General features: G+C 45.3%; 1 protein-coding gene across 4 annotated transcripts in view; it reads left to right on the top strand.

Annotated features, from left to right (window-relative positions):
* The first annotated feature begins 420 nt into the window (after positions 1-420).
* The window catches only part of ssbp4 (single stranded DNA binding protein 4), a 72,174-nt gene continuing 54,275 nt past the window's right edge, over positions 421-18,319 (top strand). For all 4 annotated transcript variants that reach the window (XM_076153501.1, XM_076153498.1, XM_076153502.1 and 1 more), the window contains exons 1-3: positions 421-615; positions 10,481-10,553; positions 14,265-14,326. In XM_076153501.1, coding sequence (XP_076009616.1) covers positions 560-615; positions 10,481-10,553; positions 14,265-14,326 — 191 coding nt within the window. In that variant the 5' untranslated portion in view covers positions 421-559. The remainder of the gene's footprint in view (positions 616-10,480; positions 10,554-14,264; positions 14,327-18,319) is intronic.

The following is an 18,319-nucleotide window of genomic DNA, read 5'->3' as shown; positions in this document are numbered from 1 at the left end:
ATGGGAAATAATCTTGCGCACAGCTTCTCTGGCTTTACATAGATTGTCGACCAAATCCCGTAAAGCGGAGATATAAAACATAACAATTATTGCCCATCGCCCCAGAAGGAGGGCCCAGAGTGCAGAGCCTGTACCCAGCGTGCCTTTCCCCATCTCCCCCCTATCCCTTCCTCATGTTTCTGAGGTCAGTAAACAAGAAGTGTGTGTTTCCCTTTAAGGAGCCCCCACCGCGCGCGCAGCGGAGGGAGGGCAAGTGGGCCTGTGGAACAGCGGCTGAGGAGGAGAGAGAGAGAAAAAAAATCCAACGGTGGACGGTTTCAAGTCCCCCCAATAGAAACTGTGCCTGATTTGTGGCCAATGTTGGGAGAGATGTGAAAAAAAGAGAAAGAGAGAGAGGGAGAGGGAGAGAGAGGGAGGAGGAGGAGGAGGAGAGGAGGAGGAGGAGGAGGAGGGGGGGGAGGAAAAACACTAAAGGGGTAGCTATGGAGATGGAGCGTTTTCCTGGCTGCTTTCTTTGACAGGTGTTGAGTGGGGCAAAAGTCTTAAAACAGAATCCAGCATGTACGCCAAAGGTAAAGGAGCTGTCGTCCCTTCCGATAGCCAAGCGAGGGAAAAGTAAGTGAATTACGCGCTTGTTTTTATAGACTTTACCTGCTTATTACACTTACACGGGCGCGGAGGAGATGAGAGGAGAGGAGGGGAGTCCAACTTTGTAAACTAGCTGGCTGCTGTAATTTAAAAGGTGTATGTGTGTGTCTGCCGTGTTAAAGTGCGCCCCCTCCTCCTCAACGCCTCCATTTTTATTATTTTGAATGTGCGGTTCTTTTTTTGAAAGTTTATTTCTAATTTCACCTCTGCTTTGCACTTTCGCCGCGGCTATTTAAACGCCGCGGCTCCGGCAACTTCTCCTCTCTGAACTCGCTCCCGTCTAAGCGTAAGGCTCGGTGATATTTCCGAAAATAAAAGTAGTAGAAGCCCGTTTTCATTTCGCTTTTCACATTTAAATGCGCGTGAAGACGTTCCGTGGGGTGTACGTCTGGTTGCCAGTTCTGCTTGCTCGTCCCCTTTGTAAACTTCGGGAGATGTCTTCTTCATGTCGCGTAATTCCGGCATTATTGTTATCTATTTCTATACGTGAATCTGCTTATTGTGCCCGGGCGCAATCAAACCTGGCAACTAAGCGAAAAGTTTGGTCCCGTTCAAGCGGTGGTAAACTTTGGAGCATCCAGGGGAGCAGCTCAGTCACTCACGTTCCACTCTAGGCGGTTTATAATATTAGACAAGAACGATGCCGACAGGATCATGTGGCGTGTGTTTAAATTCAGCTTAACTACTTTTATTCTGACTTTATTCTTTCATATTGACGCGCTGCTTCACAGGTAAATTAATCCTATAAATGTCCCTCACACGCCGCTTCTCTCTCTCACTCATCTGCTAAGCTCGCCTCGTAATATTCATCTGAACTGTCTTTGCATCAGCAGCGATGTGCTTCTAAAAGCTCCAAAACACTCTGTGCTCCCCGTAGAGGTGCAATTCCAATCTGAAATCAGTCGTCATGCAGCACATTTGTAATAGAAGCAAACGTTTTCTGCAGAGACTCGCTGGTGTTTTTGTGCATTATCTTGTCACATTCGATTGATTAAGGCTTTCCAGAGATGTGGTTTGCTTATGTTGTTTAGTTTAGCAGCCGTGAGAATTAAATTTCACATCACTTTTGTGGATAAAATCAAGCAGCTTCTGGTGTGTTTGCGTGTGTGGAGATGGAAGGCTGAGTCGTAAATGAAAACAGTCCCATGTGGTTTCAGGAACAGCAGGCACAGTGACCTTTGAACCTGCGTGTGATGCTTTGATAGGACTTCGCATAGGAGCCAATCAGCACATATGATGCTGCTCCAACACCTGTTTGTGCATCAGTGGATGCTGGATTTCTGCATGTTTTTAAATGATTCTTTTTAGATGTGTACCGATTATTTTATGTTTTTGTTGGGGGGTGAAATCAGTGCAGAGGCAGAATGTATTTCCACTGGTGGTGTAGGAGGAGGATTAATAATTGAACTCATATGAAATATGACTCTTAAAAAAATAGAAATGTCGGCTCTAAGTGAACAAGAAAATTCATAGTTCTTGAATTTTATTGTGCTTGTCCATAATTAATTCCATCCATTAAGCATCCCATTTTTAAAAAACGGTTTATTCATTTGGCTTAGCTTGTGATGTGTGTGTGTGTGCTTGTATACCTGAGTCACAGGCCTATAGGTGTTGTCCAGACCCAACAGCTGACGCCTGCCCTCTCCCCTCACCTGTCTTGTCACCCTAACCTGCCTGCAGGGCTAACACATGTTTCCTTGTAAATGTAGATCTCACAACAGCTGTCCCAGTGCATCAATGAATTGGCTAATATTCATATTTACATATTCATATGGAGCTATACATATTCAGATATTATAATGCCCCCCCCCCATGCAGTTGTGTCATGTTAAAGCAGAATAAGGGTTCTACTGTGATACTTTGACGGTGAGAGGTTGATCGGCAATTTGAATACTGATTAGTAAACAATCAGATGAGTGATATTAATATTCACACCAACCTTTTAAAAACCCAAACAAACATCCAAAATGCTGGAGCTGACAACAGCCTGAACCAGCTGTAATAGACAATGCAGTGTTAGCAAGCATTCCATCTGTGGTCCCCTGAGTTATTTTAGTCCAGAAAATGTCTGAATGTGTGCCATTCAAGACTTTTATTATCCTTCCGCTATCTGTCCAGTGACACAAATCTAGACTTTGATAACTCACACAAAACCTTGAGGAGGGAGAGGAGGGACGCCGCAAAACTGTCATTGAGGCTGTAAAGACAAGAATATTCTGAGAGTTCTGTTTGATGTTATCAGACTGGAAACTAAAGAGGGCTAAGCACGATTCTTTCTGTTGAATAGATTTGTAATTTTTTGTGCTTGTTTGCCTGTTTTGGCAGCATTGTCTCATTAAATCATGAAACATTTTCCTCACACTGTATATATGCAGGTGTTTGAGAGTGCAGAGGCCTGGGACAATTATCTTTCCAATAACAATCCGATTTGGGTTTGTTAGAAACGTGGCGGTATTTCAAACCATGGCCACCTGCTGAAGCTACGGTGAGAAAAGTGTGGTCTCACCTCAGTGTGCAGAAGAAGAAACCGCATCTAAAAATACGAATAATAAGACTCTCTTGCTTTCTAGTCAAAGGCAGGAGTGAATTTGGGGATTTGAAAAACATTTCTGTCGGGAGAAAGATCCATCTGCACAAGTTATGGAGCTCTAGATCTATAGCTCTAGCTCTAGCTCTATAGATCTAGAGGTCTATAGATTTGGATCCATTGTAATTTTTTTAATAAACAATGCAAGATAGTGCTTTTTGGCCATTCTTTGCAGCCAGTTTCCTCAAAGTAATCCAGTATCTCAGGCAGAAAAGCAGACATATTTATGAGTCAACAGTCCCAATTTGGGGTTGATATGGATAAAGATCTGGCGACTAGAAAATCAGCTTGGACACCATTAGGCTCTAATTGTTGCAATAAGCCCTAATGCGTCTCATGTGTCTTACGAAAAAGCAAGAAAAATCCTTTTCAGGCCAGCGCATCACATGAACGAGGCAAGCTCTGTTCTCGCCTTGTTCTTCCCTGGTGGAGGTATCCTGTCCCTGTAAGGAGCTGTCTGCTTTTTGTACAGTGAGTGGGAGTCGCGCCGCGTGTAACTTTGTGTGTATAAACTCCCAAAGCGTGTGAGAAAAACAAAACGCTCTGTCCTCTTGAGTTTGCCGTGACGCAAAGCCGCATTGTCCTCCTGTGTTTATTATCATGTGCAGTATATTACCGAATTTTTATAGTTGTTTACTTATAAAAGGCTCAAGTGTTTTTGACAAGCTGTGCACAACGTCGCGTGTGTATGTGTGTGTTTTTCACTTGAAAGCATTTGTTAAGCCTTGAAACCTGGTTGAATCCAATTGTTTGCTCTGAAATGCAGAATAAACCAAAAAACCTCGCGCATACGTCTTCGCGTTTCTGTGGATTCCTGCACACAGCCAAGGACTCGCCTCACACAAGTACAACTCAATCGCACGGTCTTCCTGTCTTTAGACGACAGGAGGCAGGTACGGCTCTCCTTTTTTTCCCACACCCTTGAGAAATAGTATTTACAATTTTCTGTGTGTATTTAAAGATAATGCAGGTGGGAAGAACTGTGTGCCCTTGTGACCAACGAAATTAATTACTCCTTTTTACCACTTTTTCCAACGTTTTATTTGATTTAATTTCACAGTAGTTTCAACATTCATTCCTCACTCATTATTCAGCAACTGGAACCTCATTGAATTAATCCGACATCTTAATTAAAGGTGCTATTCACCAAAATATTCAATAGCGCGATCAAACATCTCATCTCCTCCCGTTCTTAGTTTCCAAAAATAATCCCACTCCCGTCGGTTTTGTGATAATCTGTTTGTTTAGACGAGACGTGTTTGCAGTTTGAAGTGTCTCTAGATTTGTCGGGGAGAAGATCTTCAAGTATAAAGTTAATCAGTTTGTTTTGAACACGGCCCTCTTTACATCCTCCACTCCTCCTCTGGCTCCTCCTGCGTATTTACATGCGGTTTAATGAGATCTTCAGGTCTGAATGCATGGTTTTGATTCTACACAGATGGTTCTGCCATCTGCATTTCAGCCTTTTGAAGGAAGCATAAAGAAGTGCACACTAACTCAGACAGAAACACTGCGCGATAAGTAAAGAAACCCCTGATTTACCCTCGGCACCCTTTGGCTGACTGTGTTTTCATTCACACATGTCAACAGTCAATTAATGCTGCCTTTCGTCGGAAGCATCTGCACAAATTTGCTAGTTTTCTCACTTGAATAAGGGAGGCAGTACAAATATTGGGGTTGTGTGCCTGAAGTTGTTAATCAGTTTGGCAACATAGCACTGAGGTTTGAAAGGCTTGTGTGCAGTGTGTTGTTCCGTTGGCACACTGACAATCAAAACAGAAAGCAGGTAACCGTGACTTATGACTGGTCGAGGAAGTAAGCAGCTTGGATTTGTTAATTTTTGATTGTTGTTACATAATATTATTGCCCTCATAACCATCATGGGACGAGTCTTTGTTGATAACGAAACCATGCCAGCAATGTCAATATTCTCAATCAAACTCTTGAGGTTAGAGAAAGCTGGCAGGTGAACTTGTTGTAGAGGTGAAGAAGCTGCCGGTAGAATAAATGGGTGGCAATGGGGTGTGTGTGTGTGTGTGTGTGTGTGTGTGTGTGTGTGTGCACATGTGTGAACGTGTGTGTGACTGTGTAGTTAACCCGTGGCCAATGCCAGGATTGTTTACACACGTATTGACTCTGATTTGTTTTGACAAAGGAAGTGCCATAACAAAGCCAGGTAAATAAAAACAGTGTGTGTGGTGGGAACAGGCTTCACGGGATCACAGGTGCCTCACACAGCATCAACCGTTACATCACCGCATTCACTCATTCACCATCACAGATGCAGAGCGACTCCATCTGGGTAATGCCAGATGAATATTTAATAGTAAGAAAATAATATTGTGTGTGTTTTAGTCTTTGTGTTGCATGTAGTACAGCGCTGAACGTGTGAATTATGCATGTGCTGCATCTTTGTTTGTGTGTGATGTGGAATCTATAGAAGAGCAGATGCAGTGAGAGGCCTGCTCACAGCTCCTCCATCATTTCCACCATGCAAACCTTATCTAACCCTGCCCGCGTTGGCGCTGCTGAATTATTGAAATGAAGACAGGAAAGTTAATTTGCTAACTGTCTGTGCTTTAGCTGGCTAAACTCAGCTGAGATGCCGGTGTCTCTGGAGGCGAGGAGGGAAAAGGGAAGGCGGGATGGGGCAGCCCGGGGCTAAATGTCAGGTGTGTTTCCCGGGGACGAGGCAGGGGGATGAGATCTCCTTGATGTGTGGACACGGAGCAAAGTGCTAGTAAGGCTGCACGGGGTTCAGCGCCAGGCAAGGAGGCGGGAAAAACGAAATGAACATCGGCAATGGTGGTTTCAGCCACTAGGAGATGGAGGCCAGCTCAGAACGAGACAACAGATGCGCTGCTCGGCTTTGTGTTGCTTTTTATGTAAACTCGCAGACTGGCTTGACAACAAGAGCTTTCATAACCAGGCTACTGTCAACGCACAGGTCAAACGATCTTCCTCCCACTCCCAGCTCGGCTCAGCTCTCAGACTGATCACCCGCTTCTCATTGCGTAATTTCCGTCACTGGTATTATTTTAGAATTTCGTCTCATCTACCTCAGCTGGGAGAGAGTGCCTGAATGAAAAGTGCACAGCTGAGGCAATAAGAAGGCGTGGAGTGGACTTTGGAGGTTGTGGTTGGTCAGCATGTCATTGTTTATTCCTGAATGGTGTCTGTGTGTGTGTGTGTGTGTGTGTGTGTGTGTGTGTGTGTGTAGGGTAACTAGCGCATGTTCAGGGGGAAGCATTGACCTTCAGTTTCCCTCTGACACAGCTCCCCTGCACCGCACGCCTGCCCGTCTCCCATTTATCTACCCGGCCTTCCTCAGGCTCTGCTCCATCAGCTCACGAAAAAAAGTCTCCTCCTCAGCCGAGTTACACTTACTGCTTCTGACAGAGTAACAAAAGGTGTCCCCCGAAGCCTGGAGTGAATGAGTGTTTTTAAATAATGCATGGTGGCTGGGGCAGGTGCCCATCACCAGGGCACAGAGCCCCTCAGATCACACCAGGCTCCACCATGAAATTTTCATCGCTGCGGTGCTCATGGGAATCTCCATTCGATCCTGTACATTATGAGGCGAGTGTATAGGAGCTGACGCCTGCCGCTGGGTATTTCACACTGCAAAAAGGCCCTATTTTTACCTTTTACACCAACTGACTCCCCTCTTTAGTCACAACCCGGAACATCTTAACACTTCCAGAGGTGGTGAGGCTGATGGAGCAGAAATATGTCCTGTTAGACTCCGACTGATGTCTTTGTCAGCAGTTAACCGGGGTAAAATGTAGAATTAACCTCATATTTTGGACGTAACAGTCCAGTCAGTGCCTAAGTAAACATTGTAGAATCGCCCCAAGTCACTCCATATAAGATCAATACAATTGATTTTAATTCACATCAAGCAGTTTCGTATTAGTTCATCCTGCTGTGATGTCGCACACGGTCCTTTTTCTGCAGCGGCTGCATACCGAGCCAAACGCTGACCACCCCCCGACACACACCTCAGACATGCACACACACGCACTTGTAAGAAGTAATAAATCTTGTCTTTAAAACGGCACGTGTAAACTGAGATACAGTCGTGTCTGATGTAACAGTGGGCAATATGGAAGGCGATATCATCTAATTTGTTTGTTCCATCTCACCGCTGGAACAAACTTCCCGAGGATCGTAGGTCTGCTGCTTGTTTAAATCACGGCTTAGATCCTTCTAGTTTGCTACTGCGTTTTTATTAAACCACTCGCTGTTTATTCATTCACCGCCCCTGCAACCGTAACCTGTTAATGCTTTTATTTTACTTGATAAATTCTCGATTTTACGCTTTCCTTTTAATTGTCTTTTAAAGTGTTTTTGAATTGCCCTTGTGTCGGAATGTTGCCAGATCAGTAATTTTGCCGTGCCGAATGTCAAACGCTGGTGTAAACCGGTTCGCACCAGACGTAGGAGATCATTTTTACTTAGCAGATGGCTGTCAAGACACTGCAGTTACATTCAATGAAATTCTTCCAGATAAAGATAAAGAATGGGGTCGTTCAACTCTGGCCCAGCTTGTTATTGATTCATTCAGTATCACCTGGCATCAGCCCAAACATCATAACTCTGAGTCTGAGTCTGGCCTTGATGTGTGTGATCAGCATAAACACAGTTCCTCACCTTACACAAAAGCACAGTGACCCCTCCACTCCACTTCGGACCCGGAGATGATTATCCCCCGCTGTGTCTGTCTGGGGTCTGTGTGGTCGCGAAATTATTGAGTTGCATGTGAGAGGTCAGGAGAGGATTTTGTCCTGGAAGTGAGAGGTCAAAGTGAGGAAGGCGCATTTGTGTCCATACGCAGATTGTCCAACTAAGACTGGGCAGCGTAATGAAGAATAGCGGAATCCAATTTTGTGGCTGTTACAGAAGCAGGCAAATATCTCAGCACACTTTTTATGCAGCTAGTCGACTGTCTGGAAAAGTTGAAACAGTCCTGAGTAAAGGCCCAGCATACCTCATATAAATTAGAACTTTCCGGGCACAAATATGTCTCGCAAGGCTCAAGATGCAGTAGCTCAGACTTTTTCAGTGTTCTTGTGCAGAGCCCCGCGGCGAAGTTGGGGTCTTTTATATTCTCATATGACACGGCAGGATGTGTGAGGGGTGAGGTAGCAGGGGACAGTGGGGCATCATGTTCAAGCTGTGCATTTGTGGTGAAATCGTCATTGCTTTGATTTAGAGGACAAACGTGTCAAGGGTCATGTATGTCTGTATATCTGTTTTAAATGCGTGTGTGTAGACCACGGAACCAAAACAAGCCCCAGGGACAACCAAAGTACCCGGGCAGTAATTTGCAAACTATGCCGGAAAGACCGTCAAAGCAGTGTGTGGACATGCGTCAAACATGTTTCACCACCTAAAGCTGAAACCAAGCATCGAGCCAAGTAGCCAATGTCCAGGCCAAACCAAGCTGGCAGATTGCGATGACTCAGCCGCAGCTTCTGCAGCTGTACTCCCGCTGGATTGAAATTAGTGAAGCGTTGTCTTTTTGACTCGCTAATGATGTGACGACAATGAAAGCCGACTTATCTGAAAAGCTCGACCCAATATGCAACGTTCGGTATTTTCAGTGACGATGTTTGCCAGCAATGTCTGAACAGTTAATAGTCCAGGAGCTACTTTGTCTCAACCATGGACTTAACAATGCTAACAGTACTGTGGAGCCAGCAGCCAGACCTTCATTAACACTGACTGGAATCTGGCACCATTGGCTCCATTGAGCCAGATCCATTGGGCTGATTGAGCATATTGATATGGCACTTGGGGCAGTTGAGGAGAAAATGCGAGTAAATGCTTTGGTAGACACCTTGAATCCACTGCTGTTGTAGCCCTGAATTCAGTCCTTCAGTTTTCTCCTCCATTTTTTACTTCACAGTCTTTTACTCAAAGCAAAGCCCAAAGCTTGACCCCTGAGTGACAACTGTCTTTATCAAACACATTCGCTACTTGTATCCCTAAGAATAATAAAACTTTTTAAAGAGACTCACAGTTGTGTGAAAATGATAGACTAGTTTGGTTTTATTGATGCTGGGATCTCTTTTATCCTCCATGAATACAGTCTACTACCATCTCATAGTTATTTCCTCTCACGCAGGCACAGAATGTGTGTCCATGTGGTCATTAGTTGGCCGTCAGCTGTAGCCTCTGCAGTGTGCAAGTGAAACTTTTTTCAGAAGCCGTCAGGCAGTTTGAGGCGACACAAAGCTTTTGATCAGTCGGCTTTGGTGTTATCTGGTCCCTTTAGCAGAATTAACGGGGTAATGGGAATGGCTAGGAACAAGAATGAGTCATCTATCGAGATAGAGACGGAGAGGAAGTTAATGATCGAGTCTCTAAGAAATCTCACGCTGGGATATAGAGATGGGATGGCTTTAACAGATTCTGAATCTCTGACTTCTTTCTTTCTTTCTCTCTCTCTATTGCTGCCTTTCCATGGTCTGCACATCACAACATGAACCATTTGACTCGTCTTGACTGTTTCAAACAAACTGATTGTAACAAGAACTATAGATCTTATTTTTAAAACAGTTAAATTAACACAATTGCAAATCGATCCCATTTCATTTCAGCCCTTGTGGTCAAAAATGCATTATGCAGCTCTAAAAGTAGGGAGATAATTTTATTCTTGCCATATCACGCCTAAGTAGCGCATACTGAGGCATCTAAATGTGCCAAAAATAACAGAAACCCAGCGAGCAGCGCACTCATGTGTAAACCTTCAGCCACGTCTGAGGATTTCTTTTTGTCTCCACCTCTAATGTTTTTGTCGGTGTCTACATTGTTTTGCTTTTGGCCTCCGCGCCTCAGCAGTAGAGTTCCTGAAACCACGGCGATGTGGCCGAGTGCCACAGAGTCTCTACAGCACAGAGCACTGGAGCTTACATCACACATTTACAACCCCTCATTGTCTATACGGTCTGTGCACGGCAAAACCTTATTTACCCAAGGTTTAGCTCAAATAACACGGTGGAGAATTTCTGCCAGCTGCACGCTTGTTGAAAGATTCTTGTTGATAAATTCAGGTTTGATACACTTAACCATTGACAGAGGGAATGAGAATGTTTCATAAGTGTTTTCCCCTTCATCTCAGTTGCATCACTGAGTCTACCTGCCAAATGATCATTTGTTTAGTCAAATATATTTTGGGAGCAAGTGTAGAGTTTTAAGTCATAAACTGAATGCTGACCTCTCTCTCTTTCTTCTTTCCAGGTTAGCTTTATATGTGTATGAGTATTTGCTTCATGTCGGCGCACAGAAATCAGCACAGACCTTCCTGTCAGAGGTAAGAAGTGCTTTCATATTTACTTCCTGTTGCTAAAGGATGAGTGTGATTCTTCCTCTATTGTATGACCACGACTGGAATTCACATTATAAGTTGTCCAAGGGGTCAAGGTACTGTCAAGCAACCTTACTTGCATATTGAATCCATCCAAGTGTGTGTCTGGACAGTTTCTCACTCACTCACGCTGTAAGTTCATGGAAATTGTATTAACCCTTTAAAGCTAAGGATACCTGATACTGGGATATTTTTGTGATGGGCGTAGAAAATAATATAAACAATCTCTGGGCAATAGGAAGAGGGATACTTACTGTTTTTACCCAGAGGAAATCTGTCCCCGCAGGCATGAAAGCTGCCACGCCTCAGTGGAGGAAGCTCCATAGAGCCTTTAACAGAGTATCAAGCGTCCCTAACCCAGAAATAGAGCTTCTCAACCTGCATGGACAGAGCAGAAGACTGGTAAATGGCACTGTAGGTCTGCTCTACTGTGACCCAGGCTGATAGAAATAACTATATTACTTCACCAGAAAAGGTTGGATTTGCTCAAAATGTACATGAACGCACAAAACACCTTTTGTTGGGTCTAAAGTTATGTCCCGTAGAAACTAGTGTCTGATCAATCAGAGATCTTTGGTCTTGTGAGCTCCACCCTACCTTCCATGGAGTAGCAAAGGTTCACCAACTGCATTTCCTTAAGCAAAATAGTTCTTGATGCAAAACTAAGGAAAGTTCCTCAGCTCCAGGAAAGACTCCTGTAAGAGAGACTGTAAACAATAACAACAGCACCAACGGGCGATGTGAACCTTCATTATTATTGTTTTTCATCCAACACTGCATAATTAAAGCAGTCTCAAATATTGTTCCTTTGTTACTTTGCTTTGTGTTGTTGACATTTAAATAGTAAAGCACGTCCCTTATGGAGCATACCTTGAGTATTGGAAACCATTCCAATCATGATTTGTCCCACGTGTGCCAAATTTATTACTCTGATATTAGGCCTCTAATCTGTAGAAAGAGGTAAGGTCTCTAATGTGTTGCATCCTCTTCCTTAATGGACATCCTTCCTGCTAATGTCCTGGTCTTCTCTTACGCAACACCTCTCCTGCCCACCGGCTTAATACAGCTCCACTTCCTACACTCCCAAACACTGATAGACCTTTTATGGGAAAGCAAAAGGCAGGTCTCTGTCATTCAACTTTAATACAGCAATAATTGATGTATCATTTCATCTGCTCAAGTGCGTGTAGAGGCACTCAGAGATGCTGTTGCTCTGGCATGAGGTCATACACTCAGTAATGATGGATGCAGATTAATCGGTCGCCTCTACCTGTATAGTCTGATCTAGTACATAGTTCTAGTACATAGTTCTAGCTCAGTCAAGAAACTTAATATTAACAAAATATCTTCAGCTCTTCTGCTGTGTTCGAGCGTTAAATTTGGTTACTGCAAACACATCTTTGAACTGGATTTTATAGGGTACACTCAAGCAATAGTGGCTACACTCTTTTAGACCAAAGGGCTTGTTTATGATTGCTTTCAACCACAGCGATTTATTCTAAGTGTAACTTGGCGTTGAAAACAGGACAGAAAAATAATTGCCATCAACAATCAAATCGAAACAACTTCATTTTCAAGTTTGCAGTTGTTTTGGAAAAGTTTTGATTTTGGGGGGGGGAACACTAAAGAAGCAGACACTCGCCCTGAGAAACACACCGCTGTGAACACGGATCTATCAATCAGACACAATCAGACAGAAATTGGTTGCCTTCACTTACAGTGTGCAGGCAGGCAGCGAGGCGGACGGGGCTGGAGGCCGGCCGAACTGCCAAAACACAGGAGAGAAGGGCTAAAATATGAAGGCGAAATGAGGGAGCAGCACACAGAGATTAAGTGGGAGGCCTGCAGCGAGCCTGGCTGATTTCAGAACCCTCGTGGGTCAATCTTCTCCCAGTGATTGAGTGTTATTGGCGAGCTGCTGGAAACGGGTGAAGTCCTGGGTCGCAGACCACCAGAGGCACACGCATACACACATGAACACACACACACGCACAAGGCCTAAACAGGAAATAAACAATGGCAACACAGACAGGGATTAAAACAAAACAAACATTCCATACGCATGAGTCAAACCTGATGGTGCTTAGCTTTTATTTTCTAATTTAGTTTTCATTTAGTTGTCTTAAATCATATATACAATTGGTGTATTTGGATTGGCCTGACAGTATTGTTTGCATCTGAGCAAACACAGCAGCGTGACCTCTCACCTTTAACCCTGACATGTAGCAGTAGCCTTTCATGTCTGGAGGAGGATTATTGGAGGGATGCATACTTTTGTGATTTATTATCAGCATTGAGCTCTCCACAAACTTCGACTTGAGTCATTCAAGTTACATTACATTACATTACATTACATTACATTACGATCATTTGGCAGACGCTTTTATCCAAAGCGACTTACATTACATTACCACCCTTCGCAGAGGGGGGAGCAATTGAGGGTTCGGTGCCTTGCTCAGGGGCACCTCGGCAGGGACTCGAACCGGCGACCCCCCGATTCCCAAGCGGAAGCACTACCCACTGAGCCACTGCCTCCCCGTTAGCGCGCTGGTTAGCAGCAAAGAGTAAGCTGGCTGGCTGGCTAAGCTAGTTTCACTGATTTAGTCTAAAAATAAATAAGACGGTGTACTTTTATCAAGGACATTGGCTATTTTAGACCAGGTAGCCACCTTTTAAAACGTCCTTGCACATTCTGCATAACTTCTAACAGACACACCGTTTCTCAAATCCGTGGATTTGTCGTTCTTCAACCATACTGGTATCTGTTGTCATCGCACAGAGCAGGAAGTGAGCATGGAATGTTTGGAAGCGGTGCTACTCTGAGTGAGTGCGTTCAGATCTTGTCTCCCCAGTCTCTCTTAAACACACACGCACACACACACACTCACATGCTCACATGTGTTTCAATAGATAAGGGAGTTGTATCCTCGCAGGTAAACGTGGTGCCATCTAATGAGAGTTCTATCACCTGGACTCTTTTTCCTCAATTAGCCTGTGTACCTCCCTCAGTGTCAAACCCACACACACAAACGCACGTGCACCGACAAACGCAAGCAGCAGTTTATTATTACACACACAATACACTGGTGTGCCCATGAGGACTTTTCCACTCCATGCTCTCCTGCACTGAGCGGCTCTGGGCTCTTTAGCAGCATTAAATCAACAAGCCTGCGCCCACATACATCTCATCACATCGCTATAGTCTGCACCGGGGGATAGAATATGGACTGAAGCTTGTGTCTTTTTCATAAAGACAATAGAGGAAACCCTGTCGCTGTCACGCCGCGATGACACGGTCATCTCTCACGCTGTGTGTACACCGCACACGTGTGTATTTGTGTGTGTGTGCAGCGTTGTTGGTGGGAGTGTGTGAGGCAGACTAGAGGGTCAGATATCGCTCGCCCAATCTTATCTCAGTGTCCAGATGTAGGCAGGAGCTCTGATGGTTTCTGAGGGCTTGGAGACGGTCACAGCGTCTCGTCCACGCTTCTCACCGCGCTGCCTGTCGGGCGCCGATTCCCTCCCCTCTCCCACCATCACTCCCTTTGTCTTAAGTTTGCATGACAGTTGAGCAAAATGATTACATTATGCATAAATCATGCTGCAGTGTCTACTCCTCCTAAACTCTCTCTTTCTCCTTCTTCTTCTCTCCCTTAGATCCGATGGGAAAAGAACATCACACTCGGGGAACCTCCAGGATTTTTACACTCATGGTGGTGGTACGTATACATCTGTCATTCATTCATTCTTTAGCCTCTCAAACATGCTGAGCACACACACACACACACACACACACATACACACATTTTTCAGCCGCTCACATTCATACTGTAGAAGTACTCTTGATCGACTGGAAGAATGTGCAGGGGTTGGAGGGACAGTAATTGCAGGGAATGCTAAGTGCATCATCTCACACATGTTTAAGTGGCGTACTCATGCCGTCTCTCTGATTGACAAGTGAGCTACCCTGCCTGGCTCTGTTATTTAAGCTGAAGTGTGTTTTCTGTAAAAACTCACATCTGAACTGAACTGGAGTCAAACTGTGGACTGTTTAATCAAAGTCATGGGCAGACCTAAAGAGAAACGAGGAGAAAACCTTGTTTAAACTGACATTGGCATTTAACACAGCACGTGTTTCAATACAAACATTTGCAGAGAATTTGGATATTGTATTTTTGGAAGTTGTAACATTCTGGAGAGCGTTTTCTTCTTTCCTTACAATTCCTGCATGTACAGTTTTACCCAGCAACGTCATCCTGCAAACTGTGAACTGATGTAACAAGTTACTATAGGATGCTGATCCAAGAACAAATAGACGTTTCAGGGTAAAGTGTTATCGGAAAGCACTTTTCGACTCATCCGCTAGCGTTAAGAGGCTTTTCGATGTCTTCCATAATGCTTCAACTTACAAAAGAACCCCCCGACAGGATTCAAGTCTACAGAAATTCATCCTTGACAGGGTGCAAAGGTAAAAACATTGACGATTGATTTAAAATGTCATTCTTGGCTAGAAGAGGTACTGATGGACAGAACAGATAAAGCGCTCAGAATAAATAGAGAAGAAGAAGCCTGACACGTGTGTGAGGTTTTCCCTCCCTGACTCAACTGGAGGGGATGGGAAAACCCCAATTCTTCCCTTTTCTATTTATCAGTCTAAAAAGCTTGAGAAAGAGGTAAACGGAGAGGCAGATTGGATGGCACACAAGACACGGGACAAGTGAAGAGCTTTGGAAGGGTAACAGAGAGACAAACACGCAGACTGGCACGGAGGTCAGTCTGCTTGCTGAGAATCCTCAGCAAGCAGCGCGAGGGCAAAGAGAGCCGGGATAAGAGCGCTGACAGGCCCGCTTTGTTCCATGTTCATGCTATCCTGCTTCATCCCCAAAGCCCCCCCTCCGGTCACCCCCGTGTGATACACCGGGACTCACAGCCCCATTCACTCTCCAAGGCCCCAGTGTGTTGTAATGGTGCAGCCTGTTGACACGGTTTATAATGGCCCTTAAACAGTCTGGCTTGTCTCAGGCCGACAGCTCCCACTTGGACAGCTAACAGTAACACTGACAGAATGACATACATAAACATACAGCCACGCATAAGTTTGCTCTTGCCTCTGCCCCAACCAATAAGAGGAATCAGGCAGAGTCGTGTGTGTGTGTGCGTGTGTGTGTGTTTGTGTTTGTGTTTGTATGTGTGTGAGAGAGAGAGCAACAGAAAGAAAGAGAGAGAGCTAGACAGAGGGAGCTTGTTGTTAGGGTGCTGTGTGTGTGTAAATGGAAAACACAAAGGGAAATGGAGCAATTTGAGTGTGTGTTGTGACTTTATTGATGCATTTCAACAGTGAGTTGTTGCAATTGTAGAAATGGAGGAGTGTATTTATGAATGAGCTTGTTGTGAGTGTGTGTGGGGGTGTGTGTGTGTGTGAGAGAGATAGAGAGAGAGAGAGAGAAAGAGAGAGGGACTGGTAGAGAGAGTGAGAGGGAGGGAGTGAGGGAGAGAGAGAGAGATTGTTGCAAGTGCTCTGTGTAATTGGAAAATAGGAATAGCAGAAATTGGAGTGTGTGTTCCGACTAAGTGTGGGAGATGACCTGGAGTGTGTGTGTACGCGTGTGTGCGCTTGCATGTGCCAGAGATCAGTTGGAGAGCAGGCAGATGATTAGCCAGGCTGAGCAGGGCAGGGCCGCCGCATAGTGTGACCTAGCTGAGGGGCGTCTGTCTGGGCCGCGTAGCACGTGGACACCGAGACTGCTCTGTGTGTGTGTGTGTGTGTGTGTGTGTGTGTGTGTGTTTTGGGGGGGCGGAGTTCACTGTCCACCCCTACACCACCCATCAACCCACACCACCATCTCCACCTCCCCAAGCCTCCAGCCCTCCCTCCCCCCCAAAACAAAAGCTCCAGATGGTAGGAAAGCCACCAACCTCCCCTCGTCCCTCACCCCTCGCTCCCCCTCCCTCAACCTTTGTCTGGAGCCCTGTCCTTTGTTTGCGGAAGAGAGACCCCCGACGGATTAACTCTTCGCATTCTAGGCCCTTTTGTGTTAAACAGCCAAATCCTAGACCCGGACCCCAGCACCGTCGTACCCCACCCCCCACCATCCCTCTCCCTGCCCCTCTCCCTCCCTCCTGTCTCTGTCTTCGGGGCTGTTTCCTGTTGGACTGGGGGGGTTCAGAATGAGAGCTAGGCTATAAGGGTGATGGTGGGTGTTGGGGTTGGAAGGGAGGGGAGGGGAGGGGGGTCACTCATCCACATCTGTTGTTACGGATGGAGGGATAAATAAAAGGCTGAGCGAGGGCTGCAGGTGTTGATTGTGTCACTCGCTCCCTCTCCATTGGCCGATGCTAGTTGTCTCCTCCTTATCCCCAAATCGATCGCTTTAACCAGTTTTCACTGGATGGCCACCGAATCCTCAGTCCCCCACCCGGCCGCCCCCCGCTCCACCCAACACACACACCCCTACATACACCCCTCCGAACACATCCTCTCCTCTCCTTTCCTTTCCTCTCCTCTCCTCTCCTCTCCTCTCCTCTCCTCTCCTCTCCTCTCATCTCATCTCTTCTCCTCTCCTCTCCTCTCCTCTCCTCTCCTCTTAATACATCCTACATTCACTCTGAGCGTTTGCCCTCACTGTGATTAAAGTGTTAGGGTTAGACTGCAGTATACATGATTGGAATCAACAGGATACATAATGGAAGTATGAGGCGAGTCTGCATGTTGAGGCAACGCGTCGGGAGGAAATGTGCTGCATGTTCCAATAAAGATGTTTACATGTCCGAATCAAACAACGTAATTTTGGTCCGTTAGTCGGAGTAAGCCTACTTTGTGCCAATTTCAATCGCGTTAATGTGAATACATGGCAGTTGAAAAAGCTGATTTATTGCTTTAATCGCTAAGTGGGAGTTCTTGGCTTAGCTGGCACCGTGGCGTTTTCTCCGGGGCTGGCTGAATGTTTGCTGCCACCTGGAGAAGAGCCGGTGCTGGAGTTAAGGTAATAAACACAACAGGAAGGGTTCTGTTCCTCCATGTCCTCGCTCTGATTTGCAGTGTTTTGTCCCATTAAGGAGAGAGCGCCCTGATAGAAGGAGACACCGTCTTCTACATGTTTGGCTCTCTCTAACTTTGTTTTTAGACTCTTGTGATTGCTCCGTTTCGTTCAATCCGCCGCTGTCTGCCTTCCTCACGCCACACACACACGAGTCAATTATCAGCGTGGACCCGCCACCCGCAGCCGGCGTGTCCGTCTGTCCGCCCGTGCCTTTGTTTACGCTCCCTGTTATAATGGAAAGGCAGATTGTAACCACTGGCTTTGTCAGACCACAGTTAATTGCAAATAATTATGTGATGGCATTTAATTTTAGTAATTGTCTTCTTCTGGGTGGCTGGACGCTAATCCTCTCCTCCTCTGTTCTGGATACAAGCTCTGTATGTGTGTGTGTGTGTGAGAGAGAGTTTGTGGGTGTGACATATTTTTATCCCAGTTTCTTGCTCAAATGAAATCTCACAGTTTCCAGCTGATATCATTTTTTCCCACTGCCGTCCGGTTCAGATACCATCAATTATGACCCATAACACTATATAGTGATTAGATTGAAATGATTTGATAATTGGACAGACATTGTGTTGCTACATGGGTGCTGGTGTAACTCCCAGCAGATGTTGACTTCCTGGATAATTCCTATTCATTCTTGTCTCTGAAGAGGAAGCAACAATTATGACT

This window comes from Genypterus blacodes, unplaced genomic scaffold, assembly GCF_046128005.1.
Source record: "Genypterus blacodes isolate CSIRO-AG114 ecotype Tasmania unplaced genomic scaffold, CSIRO-AGI_Gbla_v1 ptg000058l_1, whole genome shotgun sequence".
Taxonomy (NCBI): Eukaryota; Metazoa; Chordata; class Actinopteri; order Ophidiiformes; family Ophidiidae; genus Genypterus; species Genypterus blacodes.
The sequence above is the reverse complement of the archived record's forward strand: the minus strand, read 5'-3'. Positions and strand labels throughout refer to the sequence as shown.